The sequence below is a fragment of the Barbatula barbatula genome (genome assembly GCF_947034865.1).
Source record: "Barbatula barbatula genome assembly, chromosome: 2".
Taxonomy (NCBI): Eukaryota; Metazoa; Chordata; class Actinopteri; order Cypriniformes; family Nemacheilidae; genus Barbatula; species Barbatula barbatula.
This window is the reverse complement of record NC_136767.1, coordinates 28,457,841-28,475,158: the sequence shown is the minus strand read 5'-3', so window position 1 is coordinate 28,475,158 and position 17,318 is coordinate 28,457,841. Positions and strand designations below refer to the sequence as shown.

Here is a 17,318-nt window from a genome sequence, read left to right as displayed (position 1 = left end):
ATCGCTTAGATTCCTTCACTGCTTTCTAATGCGTGTGTGTCTCGGGCATCTTGTATTAGACTGCTGTCAAGTGCCTTTGCCTTGGATTCCATTCTTGTGCCTGTCTGTCCACGAATAGACATTCTAGTCACTTCTATAAATATCAGGATGGGAGGGGGATTCAGGGGTGGTGTGTGTGTGTCCGTGTGAAAGGAAGGGGGGTGTGTCAGCCAAGAGCGCCCCTATAAATCCCAGAGCTCCAAAACAGGAGGCAGAACTCGCCTGGAAACTTTCAGGTCAACAGACAATCATGGCGGAACGACGTATTCCTTTCACCTTCATGCAATCTCCGTCCTGGGACCCTTTCCGGGACTGGTACCAGGGCAGCAGGCTCTTCGATCAGACCTTTGGAATGCCGCACCTCTCCGAGGAGCTGCCCACCTTTCCCAGCACACACTGGCCGGGATACTTTCGGCCCTTCGGACATCCCGATATGGCCTCCTTGATGCACATGAGTCCGATGCCCATGTCACCCCCAGCGGCCATGATGCAGCCCCCGGTGATGCCCTCCAATTACGGCCGGGCCCTTTCACGACAGCTGAGCTCTGGAATGTCGGAGATAAAGCAGACGCAGGACTCGTGGAAGATCAGCCTGGATGTGAACCACTTTTCACCGGAGGAGCTGTGCGTCAAGACCAAAGACGGAGTGGTGGAGATTACTGGTGAGCCCTTTCTTTCAAATATGAAAATTTCGTTACCCTTAAACCTGTTGGTCACACAAAAGAAGATATTTTGAGGAATGTCACAGTGGTTTTGTGTTCATACGATGGAAGCCATTGGGGGCCAGTGTGGTTTGGTTATCAACTTACTTCAAAATATCTTCTTTACTCATACAGGTTTGAAATGATGTGAGGGCGAATAAATTATGACAATATCATCTATGACTTCAGTGCGATGAGAATCACAGAAAAGCGACTTCGATATTTTCCGTATCGGATACAATTACATTCAGACAGTTTAACTTTGACTGAGAAGTGTTTAAATACTTTGTTTGTAGGGCCACTGAAACAATTACATTCCGTATGTTTACATTTTGCTTTCAGAAAGGAAATTAAAAGATTTATTGTAGACTTTTAAAGCAAGAGTATAATCTAGAAGAGACGTGGTCATAATGAGGTTCCCGAATAACAGGCATTGTTGGAAAAGCTTATCTTCTAAAGGGTGGGAGCTCATACAGAACCCCACAGCCAACAAAATTCCAAAAACGTTACACAAGCAGAGCACAGCCCACCGTATCTGAAAGAATTTTTGAGTTTCACTTTCTAATGGACAGATTACGAAGCTAAAGCTTCACGTCGGATCTCACAGAAAGTGTTACCATTTTAATACCGAGCTTTCTAGAAGATTCAAATGAACAAAAGTGATATACAGCACAGAAACTGTCATTAACATCTCAGTTATGTTTTGTTAAAGAATCAACATCTTGAGATCCGGAACTCCTCATTGCAGTATGTGACGTTACTTGTAAAGAGATCTCATGTAGGCTTGCTTTTATATCACAATGCAGGAAACATTTCAAGGCAATTCAACTTTAATAAATAACGTTATTCGGAAAGAATGCTGACGGCCTGGAGATCAAAATAATTATTCTCTTTAATAGATGTACAGTAATGTTTGATGATAAGAGACCTCAGAGGTTTTAGTCACATTATGGGATGTGTTGTCTAAACAATCAGTGCTGTTGGCATGGTGCTGGCTTACCAGATGTCAGTTTTGGACGGCAGTGAGTGCTCAGCGCAGTGAAACACATGATATATTTAATGTATGACAGAGGGGCTTTAAAGGGATCACAAATCACATTTACTCACCTTCGAGTTGTTCCAAATCTTTATTCCTTTCTTTGTTCTGATGAACAAGATATTTGGAATAATGCTTATAACCAAACGGATTTTGCCCCCCTATTGACTACTATTGAAAAGTGACCCAGAATTGTTTGCTGTCCTACATTCTTCTAAATGTGTTCTTAAGTGGTAAAGTCATTTTTCCTACAATGGGAGTCAACGGGGGGCAAAATCTGTTCGGTTATAAGCATTCTTCCAAATATCTTCTATCAGAACAAAGACATTTGTACAGATTTGGAACAACTCGAAGGTGAATAAATGATGACAGAATTTTTATTTTTGGGGGAAGTATTCCTTTAAGACGAGGGTCAGTCACAATCCAAAACTGCATTTCACATTTTCTGAGGAGAAAGCATATCTGGCCTTTGCTAAACTCACCACCGTGACCGGTTGTCATGATGATTCAGCGCTATTATTTCAAAATGTCCCCTTTAAGCTAAGAAAAGCAAAAATGTTAAGGAGATCTATCAATTTCTTACCTGTTTATCTATGCGTAGGCCAGCACCAAGAAAGAAAAGATGAGCACGGTTTTGTGTCCAGAAATTTCACCAGAAAATACACGTGAGTACTGCAAACCATCAGAGATTCAGCCTTATACAGCACATGCTACACGTCGCACTATAATATTAAAAGAAAAGGTTTCACATAAAACCCTTTCGAAAGGTTTCGATCAAAATAATCCATTAAGATTCTTTGTAAACAGTGGTGTATGTGATGAATCATTTCTTGTTAAAATAATAATGCATGAATAAATAAATATATTGAATGTAGTAGGACAAATTATTGTATCTATTCTTGGTTTTTTTGCTTACAAAATGAGATATTTTGAAGAATTTAGAAGACAATCCGGGGCACCTTTGACTACCATTTAATTTTTTCTACTATGGTAGTCAATGATATCCCAGAAATGTCAATTTGTAACATTTTTCCATGTTGTGTTCAACAAAACAAAGAGATTTATGCAGGTTTGGAACAACTGTAAAACTATGTTTCAAATAGAAGGCAACAGTTGATAAATGAAATTAATTCTGAAAATGTGTAATCCATTAACAATTAAATTGTATCATCTTTCTAGTTTAAGAGGACTAAACAGATCAAATGTGACAAATTCATTGTAAAATGTTATAACATCTTTCTTTTCTCTGTTCCAGTCTGCCCCCTGGTGTTGACTCAGAGAAAATCAGCTCCTCTCTGTCTCCTGAAGGAGTCCTGACTATTGAAGCTCCACTACCCAAACCAGCCATCATGGCCTCTGAGATCAACATCCCTGTTAACACAGTCAGCAGCGTCGCCTCGGGAAAGAGCGACAGCGTGGCAGCAAAGAAACCTTGAGCTGCACAACAGACACAAGCTGTTTCATAAATGAATGATAAATGAAATATTAATTATAAATGAAATATCTTGCATGCTCTGGTTTTTGTAGATTAAAAGTTGGAGAGGAATTCATTTTTCATCTTTTGCCCAGTAAACAAAACACTTCAATATGAGTGTACAATATGGGTTAAACTCTTTAAGAACATTAAAAAGGATATGAACGAAACACACAGTAACATTTTATCTATGAAAATATCATTTCTTAATTATCCCCCTTAATTTTATGGGGTAAAATATGACTGAAGCCTGAATTATGTAGCCTACAGCTTTTCACAGCATTCTAAAAAGGTTTGTCAAAATCCTTCATTATTATGAAATGACTTCATCTCATCACAATAAACTGTCCAACGTGCTTCCATTCTCTACGTGTTTTGACTTTTTCTGAATAATTCGAAGAGAGAAGTCAATAGCATCATTTGACACCTTTTTATAACCTTTCTACAAATGTTGAAATACAATCCATCTGCCTCTACGGGTACATCAATGTTTTTAACTCAGATTAAATAATAATAAGAGATTGGTGAAAATAACAAAGCTAAAAATGAAACTAGACTGTATGATAAGTAATAGACACTGTCTCCAAATGTTTTATGCATTTCATAGTGAAGTCACGCATGTCATCTGCTGAAATGCAGCCACACATTTTGACTGTTGCTGGGAAATAAAGGAAATAAAAGGAAAAAGATGCGAGTCGACACAAATTGAGTTTACATTTTATCCAAAGCGACTTACAGAGAGTTCAGGGAGCAATGAAGCGATATCTCATACTGGCGCAATAATACAATAGGTGCTACCAAGTTAGTTTCAACAAAAGCCAGAACAATGTTGAGAGAAAGAGAGAGAGGGTTCGTTTTTTTCATTTGCTGTCAAGTGTTCACAGAAGAGATGGGATTTAAGTAGTTTTTTGAATGTTGTGAGAGGTTGACCGGACCGATTTGGGAAGAATATTCCACCAGGAAGGAGTTGTAAAGAAAAACATGAAGTTGTGTTACATGAAAACATGGTGCAGAAATAAAGTCCTTTAAATCTGTATTTATACTTTTCTGTGGTTGTGTCTGGCAAAATGTACTTTCTAAGTCCGAAAACAACATCCCTTGCATCACTGGAATTCAAAAGAATCTCTGTGAACTTTAAAAGTGATGTATTTGTGGATGTATTGAAACGTTGCTCTGGTAGCACAATCCATCAATTTCACTGCGCCTGGTGAAAATTATGACAGATTATTGAAATCTGTTCACATTCTGTACAGCACAGTTGTGCCATTTAAGCTTTGTCAGCTTTGCGTCTATCCATTCTTTATTTTGCCAGCTGTCCCATGCTGAGCCGGAGAACAGGCTCGTCTGCAGCATGTGATAGGAGCCGAGGGTTTGACTAGAGGGAACACAGCCCAGTGAGCTGCTATGCAGAACAGCTGAAGACGTGACAGTAGCTCCCGCCTCCTTCCATTTGATTGGCCAACTCACCTATTTTAATATCGCAATGTTGGTGTGGTAATCGCACAAATTGTGACAAACAACACAGAAACATTTTCGGTACAGCCCTACGTGAGAAAATGGATGCGTGTCCTGAATATATCACAAAAACGCTGTATTTCATGTGCTCTTGGGGGCCCCTATTTGCCTCGAGGCCCTTCAGTGTAAAGAAGTCAGAATCCAGGCATAGCAAGCTTTAATGGCACCAATAGTCTTGTAATTGCATTGCAAATATTGTTTATTATTGCTTATTTAAAAGTTGATTATTAATAAGCGATGCAAAGCTATTTTTTTTATTTGTTGATGTAGTCTTTTATTCATTGATAGACAGATGAAGGTGCATCTAAGCAAAACATTTATGATTGGATTTTCTTTCAACAGTAATTGGATATTGAAGAACCGGGCATCCTCGGTCTAGGCAGGTATAGACGTGCTGCTCATGCATCTTTTGTTCAGGGTCTTTCTTTGGCTGATGGTGTAATGTACACACACACACACACACACAACTTCCCTCGGCCGGATCAATATTTGCTGGTGCTGTACGAATCAGCTCAACCTGCTTACATCTGCCTTGCTGACTTTGTTTTACTCAGACAAACTGCCTGCTCCTGCAGTTGGCCTATGTTGTGTGTACTGATATCCTGCAGCACGGGGGCGCCATGCGTTTCCACGAATCAGCATTTGAATGTAACTTAAGCTAACGTTTTCTCTGTGATTGAAATATTTTGTGCAGTTTGCATTGACTTTATTGCAGTATTCTTCAGGTGTTTATTTTTATCACGAGTGAAGTGTTTAACCAATGGCTAGCTTATAAAATAGCAAAGAAACTTGGTAGACCCTTTAATAAGTATTAGACTTTGTCTCAAATTGGAGTGAAGTCATGTATGTCAAGCTTTCCTGTAGCTCAGTGGTAAGAGTATGGCGTTAACAACGCAAGGTTCTGGGATCCCAGGGGATTGCAGATGTATATAGTGAAATGTATAGGATAATGCAATGTAAGTCGCTTTGGATAAAATCATCTGCCAAATGCCTAAATGTAAATGTAAATGCATGTGAGCTTCATCTACTTAAATATGCAGCTTCTACAATAATATGTTAACTCCCGTTGAAAACGTCCCGTTGAAAAGAAACGTGGTGCAGAAACAGAGTTTAGCCACTGAATAAACCTGTTAAAACCGCAAGGGTGTCATTTATACGAATGTAATTTAGGCTTCACATTAAAAAAGTACTACATAAAAATAAAGTTCAAAAACATTATAGTATCTAGGAATTTTACTACAGTTTACTTTAGGATTTTTTCCATGCAAGTGCTGGTAGAAATGAAAAACAAAATCATTTTGTTATTTTCTGTCTTATATGATTTTGTTGTTGGCATGATGATGCTGAAGTCCATAAACAAAATCATTAAGAGATGAAAATAGCATTCACAATTTTGAACGAAGTAAAAGCACATTTAGTCATAGAGAAGGTAACAGAAGTGTAAGTTAAGCCGGTAAACAGATACGTACGTATATCTTCTTTTTAGGACACAGATGTGCTTGTTCTAGAGGAAAGATGGGATAGTACTTATTCATGGGCTTTATGAGCATCCATGAAGTAAAAAAAGCTTTCTTTCTTTGGTCAGTAAATGTAGTTGAACGAAATCAGTCCCTAAAATGAACTTAAAACTGAAGTCTAACTGTAACTGTGTGGTAGATGCTGGCATTAAGCAGAGCCCTCAGCTATCTAGATGGCACAGGGTGGCACAGGAAGGGACGGGAAACAGGAGTTCAACAGTGTGGTCTATCATGGGCCTGCAAGAACCATGTGTCATTCTGAAATGCGTTATTAATAATCTGACGTCAACAGGAAATTACTCACGCAAATACAACTACAGCTCTAGGGGTTAGAAGAGCACAGTCATGTTTTTATTTTTCAGTTATCATTATTATCATCATCATTATGCTTCTTATGTGCATCCGCTACATGACTTAGATACCAGTAGACGAGGAAAACAAAAATAAATGCAAATCATAAGAAGAGTTATTGTACCATGAGTGAAAAACAACACTGATATCACAGCAAATCTTCAACAGCTCACAGTAGATTTGGACAGAAATAGCACAGAAAGGAGAAATCATTTGAAGAACAACATTAATCGGTTTACAATGTATTCATAGTCAACCACGACAAACACCAGACATGCTAAAGAGCACTGGTGATTTCTGCCTTTTTTATTTTATTTTTTGTCTTTTCACCTTTTTTGTTTATTAAAAACCAAATACAAGAATTGCATGTCACAAGAGCAACATCCATAACAGGTTAATCTATGGTAAACACACATTGTTTTTGGTATAGCGGACTTCGGCGAGGACAACAAAAACGTAAGAAAAATCTTAACATATTTAACAATCCAATATAAAGTAATAAATAGAAAAGATTAAATTCTAGGCATTTCTTGTTCGTATGAATACATAACATCTACACCTTGTAAAGTTAATAAAGTCGAGCTATGGTATATAAATACATCACCAGCATGCAGAATATTGTATTATCTGATATCGTCCTACACTGAGAAACGGTATAACAGGCAAGTGCATTTCATGAAAATTAAATAAAAAGACAAAGAATCACAAATCTCAACGCTGTTTTAAATCCATTTCTAGTGCACTGTAATAACGTTGTTTTGCCGAAATAAATAAACCAAACAACGAAACGTTTATGGTATCTGTAATCGAGTGTGTCAAACCGTAGATCTGGGTGATAGCTTAACAGTGCCAGGATTTTCATTTCTTTTTGTAAATGATATATATTTTTATCTTAATTTGTCTACTTTCTTGACACAGAATTACTCAATTTTAATTTATTTTACAATGTGGGTCAGGCTTGACACGGTATTTAACTTTTGTAACACTGTCCATGATAATAATGATAATAATAAAGATTTTTCCTTTTTTGACAGGAATGTACACGTAACATGTTACCGGGGAAATCCAAACAGTGTTGCTGCCACGCACCTAATGAACATTACTGTTATAGCCTACTGTCGTTCAAAGGTGAGATGTGTATTTTTAAGTGGCACAGAAAACCAGTTTGACATAAATGACTTACGAACATTAGTGGGTGGAATTCTGAATCTTTACGTACGTATATCAGATATTAACGCAATCGTTCGCACCCGGTGCAGCCAAAATGTACGCTAATATATGCAGTCGCGTTACGAGAACAGTCTCTATGCTGTGTTCGTGTGTGTGTCGTAACCCTTCGTTTTCGTACAACTTCTGACGGACCGACTGACAAGCGTCTTCCTCAGTGTTGTCAGAACTAACCGAAGAAATATTTCATTAAATTTTTCCCCTTAAGCTGCGTATATATTCTTAAATTAGAAGCATACCACCTTTATTTAACTATCAATTTTGTTTCGTGTGGAAAAATAAAGAAAACCGCACTGCTTTACCATCGGCAAACGTGGCGGACAAGATCCCACCATGTGCCCTTCGGTGAATTTTTCGTTTAACTTATACTTTGTTTTTTTGTTTTTCTTTATTGTGTGAGCACGCGTGTGATGTTACGGCTGCGAGGAAAGGGTCTCAAAGATCTACTCTTTTCGGCTGCGTTTAGTTGTTGCCCTCACCGCCCTCGTCGTCCTGCTGATCGCTCGTCCAGAGCGTCAGGTTGTCTCGCAGGAGTTGCATGATGAGCGTCGAGTCTTTGTAGGAGTCCTCGTTCAGGGTGTCCAGTTCGGCGATAGCGTCGTCGAAGGCCGTCTTGGCCAGATGGCAGGCCTGATCGGGCGCGTTCTGGATCTCGTAGTAGAAGACCGAGTAGTTGAGCGCCAGGCCCAGGCGGATGGGATGCGTGGGCTGCATGTGCTCTTTGCTGATCTCGTGGGCCTCGCTGTAGGACTTTTCAGAAGACTCCACCACCGTGGCTTTCTTCTCACCCGTGGCCACCTCCGCCAGGTAACGGTAGTAGTCACCCTTCATCTTCAGGTAAAAGACTTTACTCTCGTGCTGAGTGTCGCCGCAGTTCTTGATAAGGAAGTTGTCGAGGAGGTTGAGCACGTCTTGGCACACGGTCTCCAGCTCCTTCTCGATCTTCTCTCGGTAGGCACGAACCATCTCAATCTTTTTCTCGTTGCCGTCGGCCGACGTCTTCTGCTCGATGCTGGATATGACTCGCCAGGAGGAACGGCGAGCGCCCACCACGTTCTTGTAGGCCACGGAGAGCAGGTTCCTCTCCTCGTTTGACAGGGCCTCGTTCAGCTCTGTTACCTAGGAGACATGGAGAAGGCGGATGAGTTATGTACCACTGCGCATCGATGATACTTAACCACATTTTCTAAACATAAACAGGTTCACAGTCAAGGAGATAGCATTAATAGCTTAGCCTTAACGGTGTTCTTTATGGAGAATGATTTCACCTTGGTTGAATAAAAAAGTTTTACATACACAAGGCTGCATTAATGATTGTATAGTTTTGATCTGTTGCATGTATTTTGTCAATGGTAGCACATTGTGCGTTTGTGAGTCATGGTGGCATTTGAATGAACTATTGAACTAACCTTCTCTGTGGTGGTTTGCCAAATCGCTGTAGTAAATGTATTCATAGAAGCATTTCAAAGTTTCTCCAATGTATTTTTATAATACCTAATAATAGAAACCCTAATAATAACTACTGTATGTCGCTTACGGAATCACATGAAGGTGAACGGTAGTCTGTGCTCTCTTTATAACCCAAAATGCTGGGTGGTTTTAACCCACGGTTGGGCCAAATATTCACGAACCAACCTAAAACATTCTAGGCCATATTTGACCCAACCGTGCGTTGAAACAAACCAACATTTCTTGTGCCCATGTGAGAATGAAAACATGGCAGCGATTCAGCAGTGGGTGGCTACACATTTGTTTCTCTCTCCTCAACTAAATCGGATGTCATGTTTTGTGGAGAAGCTTCATGTTTGAATCAGTTTTGTCTCATTCGGCACATAGTCTGTTTCCTCAGATGTGCGTCGTAGACAGTCTTTAACTTCTGGTCTGTGTTTATCAGTCCGGCTAGTGGCTAATAATAGCCTAACTATTTATATTTTATTTTATTTGTTCATATTAATTGATATTACTATTTTATTGTATAACCATAAATAACCACGTATAACTATTATTGTATTAAATAAACGATTTGTTGAATGGGTATTTTTGTCGCATTTAAAAAAAACGTATCAGACATTGACATCTAGCGGTTGAGCTTGGTATCGCAGTCTAAATATAAAATATCAGAGAGGCAAGTTTAGCCAAGTAACGGTTCTTCTTTTGCTTGTCATTAGAAATAATCTACAGGCACTCTATCATTTGCAAATGTGTACCGGAAGTTAAGGGCAGTCCACGAAAGCGTGCATGTGCAATGACGTTTGTTTATGTTGCTTTGAGACTGTCTATATCAGTGGTCTCCAACGTGGTGCCCGTGGGCGCCAGGTAGCCCGCATGTACTGTAAGGTGCCTGCTAAACACGTGGCTCAACAATAATGCTCAAGACAGTTCACAAATCTGTGACTATACCGTTCAGCCAAGTGCTATATCGTCATGAACGTTTATTATTAGCAAGTGTTAACTTTAATATATTCAATTCAATTCAAAAAATATCTAAAAGAAAACTGAATTTGGTTCTGTGAGCCTAAAAATAAGGCATCACATGTTTAAAGTATGTTATCAACAAGTAGCCCTCTAGAGGACTTTAGATATTTTGGTAGCCCTCGCTTACAAAAAGGTTGGAGACCCCTGCGTCTATATGATCATCTGAGACACATCTTCCTATTTCTGATCATGCCAAGCAAAACCTCTTCAGGGCAGAAGCTTTGCTTTAGCCAAGAAGCATTCATTGTGATAAGTGAATGAAACACTTCATTATGTTTTAAGTATGCTTTAGTTTAGTATGTTAAGGACGAAACAAAGTGTATCGTAGAATATAATCAGTATTGTTAGATTGATTACGATTATTGTTAAACGCAGTATTTTGTTTGTTCAGTGTAGTATACGTTCACATTCTCTCTCTCCTGCAGAAGATCAGTTTTGCTGATCAATTATTCTAAAACCCACAGCATTAAGTAATCTGAGCCTGCTGGAGATGATGGGATTATTGCTATGACGGTCAGAGATACATGCATACAGTGCTTGTGTTGTTACGTTACCATTTACACACACATGCGCGCGCAAGCAATCTGCCGTTTCCATGGAAACAGTGCAATCGTCTTTGTTTGGACCCAATCGACTACCTCTGCTGCTACCGTGGCAACAGTAGCGATGTCCACGCTTTTTGCTCATGTGTGTGCGTGTGTGTGAGGATCATGTCTATTGATGTGTGGATAATTAGTGTGTGTGAGAATGTGATGGAATATGCAGTATGTGTGTGTGTGTGTGTAGGCGTGTGGGTGGATGTGCCCTGCTGTTTCACTCGATCGAGATGTCACGCATGAAAACTGTCAGGTATTTGTTGATCAAGCAGAGCATTTATCGAGTGCTTAAAATGCTCAGTATTGTAAACTTTCATATTTCATATTTTTCATTTATACTGTACATGTTCTTAACAGGGCTAATAGGAGTACAAGAGTATGTGCAAAAAAACAGCAAGGCGTGGAAAGGTGTGTTCAACCTTTTTGCAAACAAAATTGATATTATTTGTTAGAAAACATGCATGAGTTATCAATAAAATAAATAATAATACTTCAAATCTGTTGCGTTTGTGATAGTCTTTATTTGCACACATCTGAACTGCTTTGTGATTCTTTATTGTCCATTTTAGTGATGAATAAACTTTTTATTCTGTGATGTTATATGTAAAACAAAAAGCTCTCATACATACTCATTTTTTATTTGACAAAAAAAGGAGACAAAGTCAACGGAGAAATTTTCCTTTGTGGTTAACTATTTTCCAAATCCACGTCATGATGCTGTTTGATTTGTGATGGTTTTTACGATGTAGTCAACATAATGATAGGGCACTTGAATTGTGTAGAATGCCATACAACTCATAACATGTTTGTTAACTTTGATCCCCTGTTGTTGTAGATAATGACAGATAGTGGGTGAAGAAAGTGAAGTCATGGTGAGAAGTAAGATATCAAAGAAAGGAAGTTGTAGAGAAAATGGCTCTGGAGAGGGTAAATAAGCTGGCAGGTTGTGTTATATGGACGCTTTGAGAAAAGATAAACCACAACGCACCAAGTCCACCACCCATGATTTTGCTTCGAGAAATCTGTGTAACATGTGACAACATTATGACTAAATGTCAACTACTAAAACTCATGTTGTACCATTTATACCAACGGTACATATATTTGCATGGCTGCCAATGGCCAGGACTGTTTTACTCTATATTGTTGACAATCAAGTTTTATCTTTGACCTGTTTCCTACATCATTCTCAAATGTATTCAGCAAAGTTCAGATGAGCAGAATGATGGATGAAGTCACGCTAAACGCTGTTGAGTTTCTGTAAAATGTTGTATCGTGTTGTCATGATCACACAGTGCCTCTTTGTTTTCTACAGCCCGTCAGTTATTCAAAGCAACTCATAAATCACATTTTATACATTGTAAAGTCAACTTGAAACAGCTTTCACAACCTCATAAATGATTAGATCTGATATATTTGTAATACTCAGGATAAATGTGGAGAGACGGTTTGTGATGTCATAAGACGTTCTAACGTGTATCCTCTGTCTCTCAACCTCTCCATCGCTCTCAAACTTACACTGGTCAGTTAAAGAAGATAATGATTACATCGCTTCTTTTACTCTCTAGAGTGCATGAAGACAACCATCCACAGAGAACATTATAGAACTGACGTACAGACTAAAGTGTTCTTGTTCTGTGGTACAACTGGAGCACGGGGAGAAGGGATGGATGCTGGAAGCAGTGGAGGATGGGTCGGTGAGGGATGTGGAAGAGGGGATTCTTGCTGAAAGTAGCTTGATGTTATATAATCGTCGAGTGACTGGAGATGTTTTAAAAATGTTAGTGTAGCTGCTACAGGCATCTAACAATAAAATGCATAAAAGCTTTATAGCCACACAGTTATGAAATAAAAATCAGATCAGCCACATCTGTGGTAATGTCAGATGAAAGACGGTGGATGTGGGTGCACAGCGCCGGCATTGAGTTCGCTTTTCAATACTCGTGTTTTGCAATTGTTGAAAATATTAGCAATTGGAACACAATAGAAGCTCAAACCTACTGATGCATAGGCTTCAAAAATAAGCCCAAGTAAGCAAAAATATATATAGAAGCCCAGACACTGTGTTTATAAATTACACTTTTAAATGTCTTGAAAAAGCCTCTCAAAAGGCTTGCTATGAATGCGAAAAATGCAGAATATCGAAACCCAGTTAGAATCTTTTAAACGGTCATATGACACGGCTAAAACAAATATTATGGTTTGTTTGAGATGTAATGTAGTGTATACACGAATTAAGGTTAAAAAACTTTGTATTTTCCACATACCGTTTGTATTTCCTCTTTGCCTCGCCTCTCTGAAACACGGCGAATTTTGACAAAGCTCATCGCTCTGAAAAGCCAGGTGTGCTATGATTGGCCAGTTAACCAGTGCGTAGTGATTGGTCGAATACTGCAAGCGTGCGACGGAAATGTACACCTCGTGCCATATTTGGAACATCAGGTTCTAAAGCAATTGTACTGATAGGTATGCCCACCTTGCTTGCGTATACATTCGGTTTAATCGTACCACGAACTGACGTAGATTTGTGGGGGTTTGGTTAAATTAGGCTTTTAGGCTGATCTGTTTGAGCATTCGTTTTTAGATAGAATGCATCTTTTGGTCCAACACTTTAAAGGGGTGGTGCAACAGTGTTTCATGCATTCTGACTTCTTTACAGTGTCTTCTCATGCTTGATATGTTCAACTTGTCAAAAAACGAGTTGGACGTATTACGTAGTATTTCTGTGCTCGATACACTCCCCCGGTGTTCGTACAGGTTTCGGAAAGTTTTTTTCGAACATAAAAAATCGTTACGTAACAACTTTTCTTAGTCCCTTATTAGACCATTCTCCCGGAAAAGCACGCGGAATGCCCACGCATCAACCATGGAGAGCATGCGCACTCGTCACTTTCACTTGTGTGCAGGAGAGAGAGAAAGAGCACTATGTTTGCAAAGTTCAGCTGTTTTGTTTGTTCGCTGCATGTGGGTGTTGAATGTGATATAAACGCTGGATATAACTCTGCATTTGGAGATCGTTTGAAACCGATAGATGGAGCAGCGGTCCCAGCGCAAAAAGATTCTGGACATGAACCGCACGCGGTAAGTGAAACTGATCACTGTGTTTTCTTGGCAATGTGGGAATATTTTAGTGTTTTTTTTTGTAAGCGCACATCATTTTTTTATGAATGCACCCCCACAATCGTTCATCAAAACCGTTAACATCCTCCCCCTTCAAAACGACATCTCTTCACATCCGGTCATGAGAAATGGCGCGAGGACGAGCCATTTCACTCTTATGGTCACGATCCATCGTTATGGTAACTAGGTTCTTTACAGAACCGTACAGCCAGACAAAGAACCTTTGAGCACCTCTATTTTGAACAGGTAAGAAGTGTGGCAACATGCTGGTTATAATAATAACTGATAATAACATGATTATTGATTGTGTTAAATACTACACATTCAATAATATTTTCAATAATTCAGGACCTGTCTAAACAGTTTTACTTAACAGCCACAATGGTTTCTCCACAACACTCTAACTGCCTTCCTGAAAATAAAATGAGGATAAATTTAACATTGTTATTATTATAATCATGTAAAATTATTAAATTAATTATAATTACTTATTGGTATTTATAAATTAAAGAAATATTCAATAGAAATTGCAATTATTTTGCCCACAAAAATATGTATAATAATATACAAAATATATATAATATAATGTCAAATCTTATAATTCTAGAAATGATTTGTAAAAATGTTAATGAGACATCACTGAATGTGAGATATACGCTTAACATTTATTTTGGATTGAAACTTTTACATTTACATAGCATATACATAATCTTTTTTATTATATAATTCATTTTGATGAATAGAATCATCCTTTAAACCACGCCTTCTGTTTTAACACACAACATTTACATGATTGATAAAAACAGAAAGCAATTAGTTTCTGCTGAATAAATGTAATTGGTTTAAGCGAGAGTTAATTCAAGGGTTCATAATCACAAACAAGCTATAGTTAATCGAATGACTGACACAACAAAGTCTCATTTCTAAACAAACAGACTCTCTTGGAACACAACCACAGTTATCATGAGATTGTTAGATGTCTAATATTGATCAGAAATATAAGCAGTAAAGAAGCATTTTTACATCTCGTCTTGATTTTAATTCCGGTTTACTTTCTTAGGCCGCTCTGGGTGTAGGCTGTCATCAAGTGCTGGGCATTACTGCAGAGACAAGGGTGAACACACACCCCTCAGCTGCAATGGGACCTTTCATCTAGCACAGCTTTCCGGTCAGCTGAGGAGCGGATCAATTCATGGGCTCATCGATCCGTCATCCGGTAAATCTCAGAGAGAGAGAGAAAAGTTTCTTTTTGTGTGAATAAGGCCGCAAAATGCTTGGGTTAAATATGTTGTCAATACTGTTAGTATGGGATCAAGCATGAAGCTTTTAAATATTTAGGTGTTGGATTTGGGTGAAATAAAGCGATTGGCATTGTGAGAGCTGATGGATCCAGAGATCCATCCAGCGGAGGGGCAGGGCAAATGCCATTAATGGTAAATCAGAATTATTTATTAGTATAGATGAAAGAAACCAGTTCAGAAATGCAACAGAAAAGCTAAAATCTAATATTTGTAATGTATGGGAGCGGAACCAATTTGTCAAAGTAATTTGACTTTGAATTTAATTATTTAAGCAGGGGGGATTTTATAAAAGCGGCCTTATAATAGCAGTTCCGTGTATCAAATGCACTGTGCAGTAATACACCTCATCATATCCCCTCAGTAACAAACCATTTACCAGAAGCAGATGTCAGAAGATAGAACAACCAGACTGTGGCAGAGCATGTTTAATACCAAACTGCCTCCAGCTAAATAGAGCAATGCAGTTAAATCAAAACCTCACAATACAATTAACTGAGCAATGCTTTATGCATTATCATGTCTCCTGTATGCCTGGCCATCAGGTTTGCAACAAGGAAACGGGTAGATGTCTTGGCAACGATTTGTTTTGTCATTTATAAAATATAAAAATTCACTACGTGACAGGTTGAGAGATATGAGAAAGAGAGGTTTGTGATCTAATGCCAATGGATCGAGCGTGATGGATAGGACGAAATGGTGCATTACGGGCGCTGCACCTTGGCACGCGTTGCGACACGCCTATAGGAGCGAACCAGCCAGTGCGCGAAACTGCTTGTGAAAACCACACGCGTTCGTTTTAATCCGACTGTGAATCTGATAACATCTGGTGCAATTTCGTTGCGTTATGTCAGCAATATGACTGTCCTTTTACAGAATTGTAATATATGGACCGATGGAGCCTGTCAGCGCTGCGCGTTTGGTGACTGTTGCTGAAACAAAGAGCGCAGCGCCGATAGGCCAAATGTAGCGTCTGCGCATCAATTAACAACCCATATCACGAACAACACAAATAAACCCCCGTTTAATATAGAGTTGTAGAGAAACTCATTCAGATACTTCTCAGTAGATTTCCAATCTAAACTGTCATATCGTTGTTTTCATGAGTAAACATTTTAAATATATCTATGGTCATACTGTCCGGTTTGTTCAGATGGAAAGGCACCGCCCCAGTGCGCAGTCACTCCCGTTTCCCGTTAATACACAAGAAGCGGGATATAAACCTTCGTTTACTCTGGATCACGAAGATGACATTAATGCACACTTATAATCCTCCTCATCATTCTGACAGTGGCTGTGGAACAGCTTAAACAGGCCTTGCATTGAAGAACATGCGTTCACTCTAATGGATTGTGCCATCATGACACTAGTATCTTCAAAAAGATTTCATCCCCAAGATCAGCAGCTTTTCAAATACACTGCACTGCCGAAACTTGCATTAGCTTTACATCACTGTTAGTTTGACGGGGACACACGATCTCCAGCCGTGCGTCCTCCTTAACGCATCACGGTGGAATTGGGCATTTGGAGAATAATTGCAACAGTTGCACTTACCGATTTCATTGCAGCAGCCATATCATCATATCTCTCTGCCTGCTCCGCCAGTCTGGCCTTCTGCACCAGCTGCTCACGGTCCACCATGTTCGCGGTTACGGTGAATACGGACGTCTGCGCGCGTTATCGATGTGAGTGTTTGTGGAAGACGCGCGAGCTCCTCTTGCCGCTGCAGCTGCACTGTGCTGTCTGCGCGTGCCGGTACGACTCGCCCCGCCTACGGCACTAGTGCCCCCCATACGCTTTCAATGGATTGCGTCATCAGTAGGGTGATGCCACGATGGGGGACGACGGATAAAAGTATAGCAAAAATAAATTTTATTTTAACACTTTTTAATTAAAACTCGTAGCCTATTAGATGAAAAGCATTGGAGAAAAAGCTACAATTTCTGACAGTCATGAGTATTTTACAATG

At 39.2% G+C, this 17,318-nt stretch overlaps 2 protein-coding genes across 2 annotated transcripts; one reads left to right on the top strand and one right to left on the bottom strand.

Moving 5' to 3' along the window:
- The first annotated feature begins 129 nt into the window (after positions 1-129).
- Positions 130-4,285, top strand: hspb1 (heat shock protein, alpha-crystallin-related, 1). Its single transcript, XM_079472769.1, has 3 exons — positions 130-701; positions 2,378-2,441; positions 3,032-4,285. The coding sequence occupies exons 1-3, from the start codon at positions 290-292 to the stop codon at positions 3,210-3,212; spliced, it is 657 nt and encodes a 218-aa protein (XP_079328895.1). The 5' UTR covers positions 130-289; the 3' UTR covers positions 3,213-4,285.
- A 1,788-nt stretch (positions 4,286-6,073) lies between these two features.
- Positions 6,074-17,116, bottom strand: ywhag1 (3-monooxygenase/tryptophan 5-monooxygenase activation protein, gamma polypeptide 1). The gene is made up of 2 exons (XM_079477331.1): positions 16,904-17,116; positions 6,074-8,979 (listed from the first exon to the last, which is right to left on the bottom strand). The coding sequence occupies exons 1-2, from the start codon at positions 16,988-16,990 to the stop codon at positions 8,323-8,325; spliced, it is 744 nt and encodes a 247-aa protein (XP_079333457.1). The 5' UTR covers positions 16,991-17,116; the 3' UTR covers positions 6,074-8,322.
- Positions 17,117-17,318: the final 202 nt, after the last annotated feature.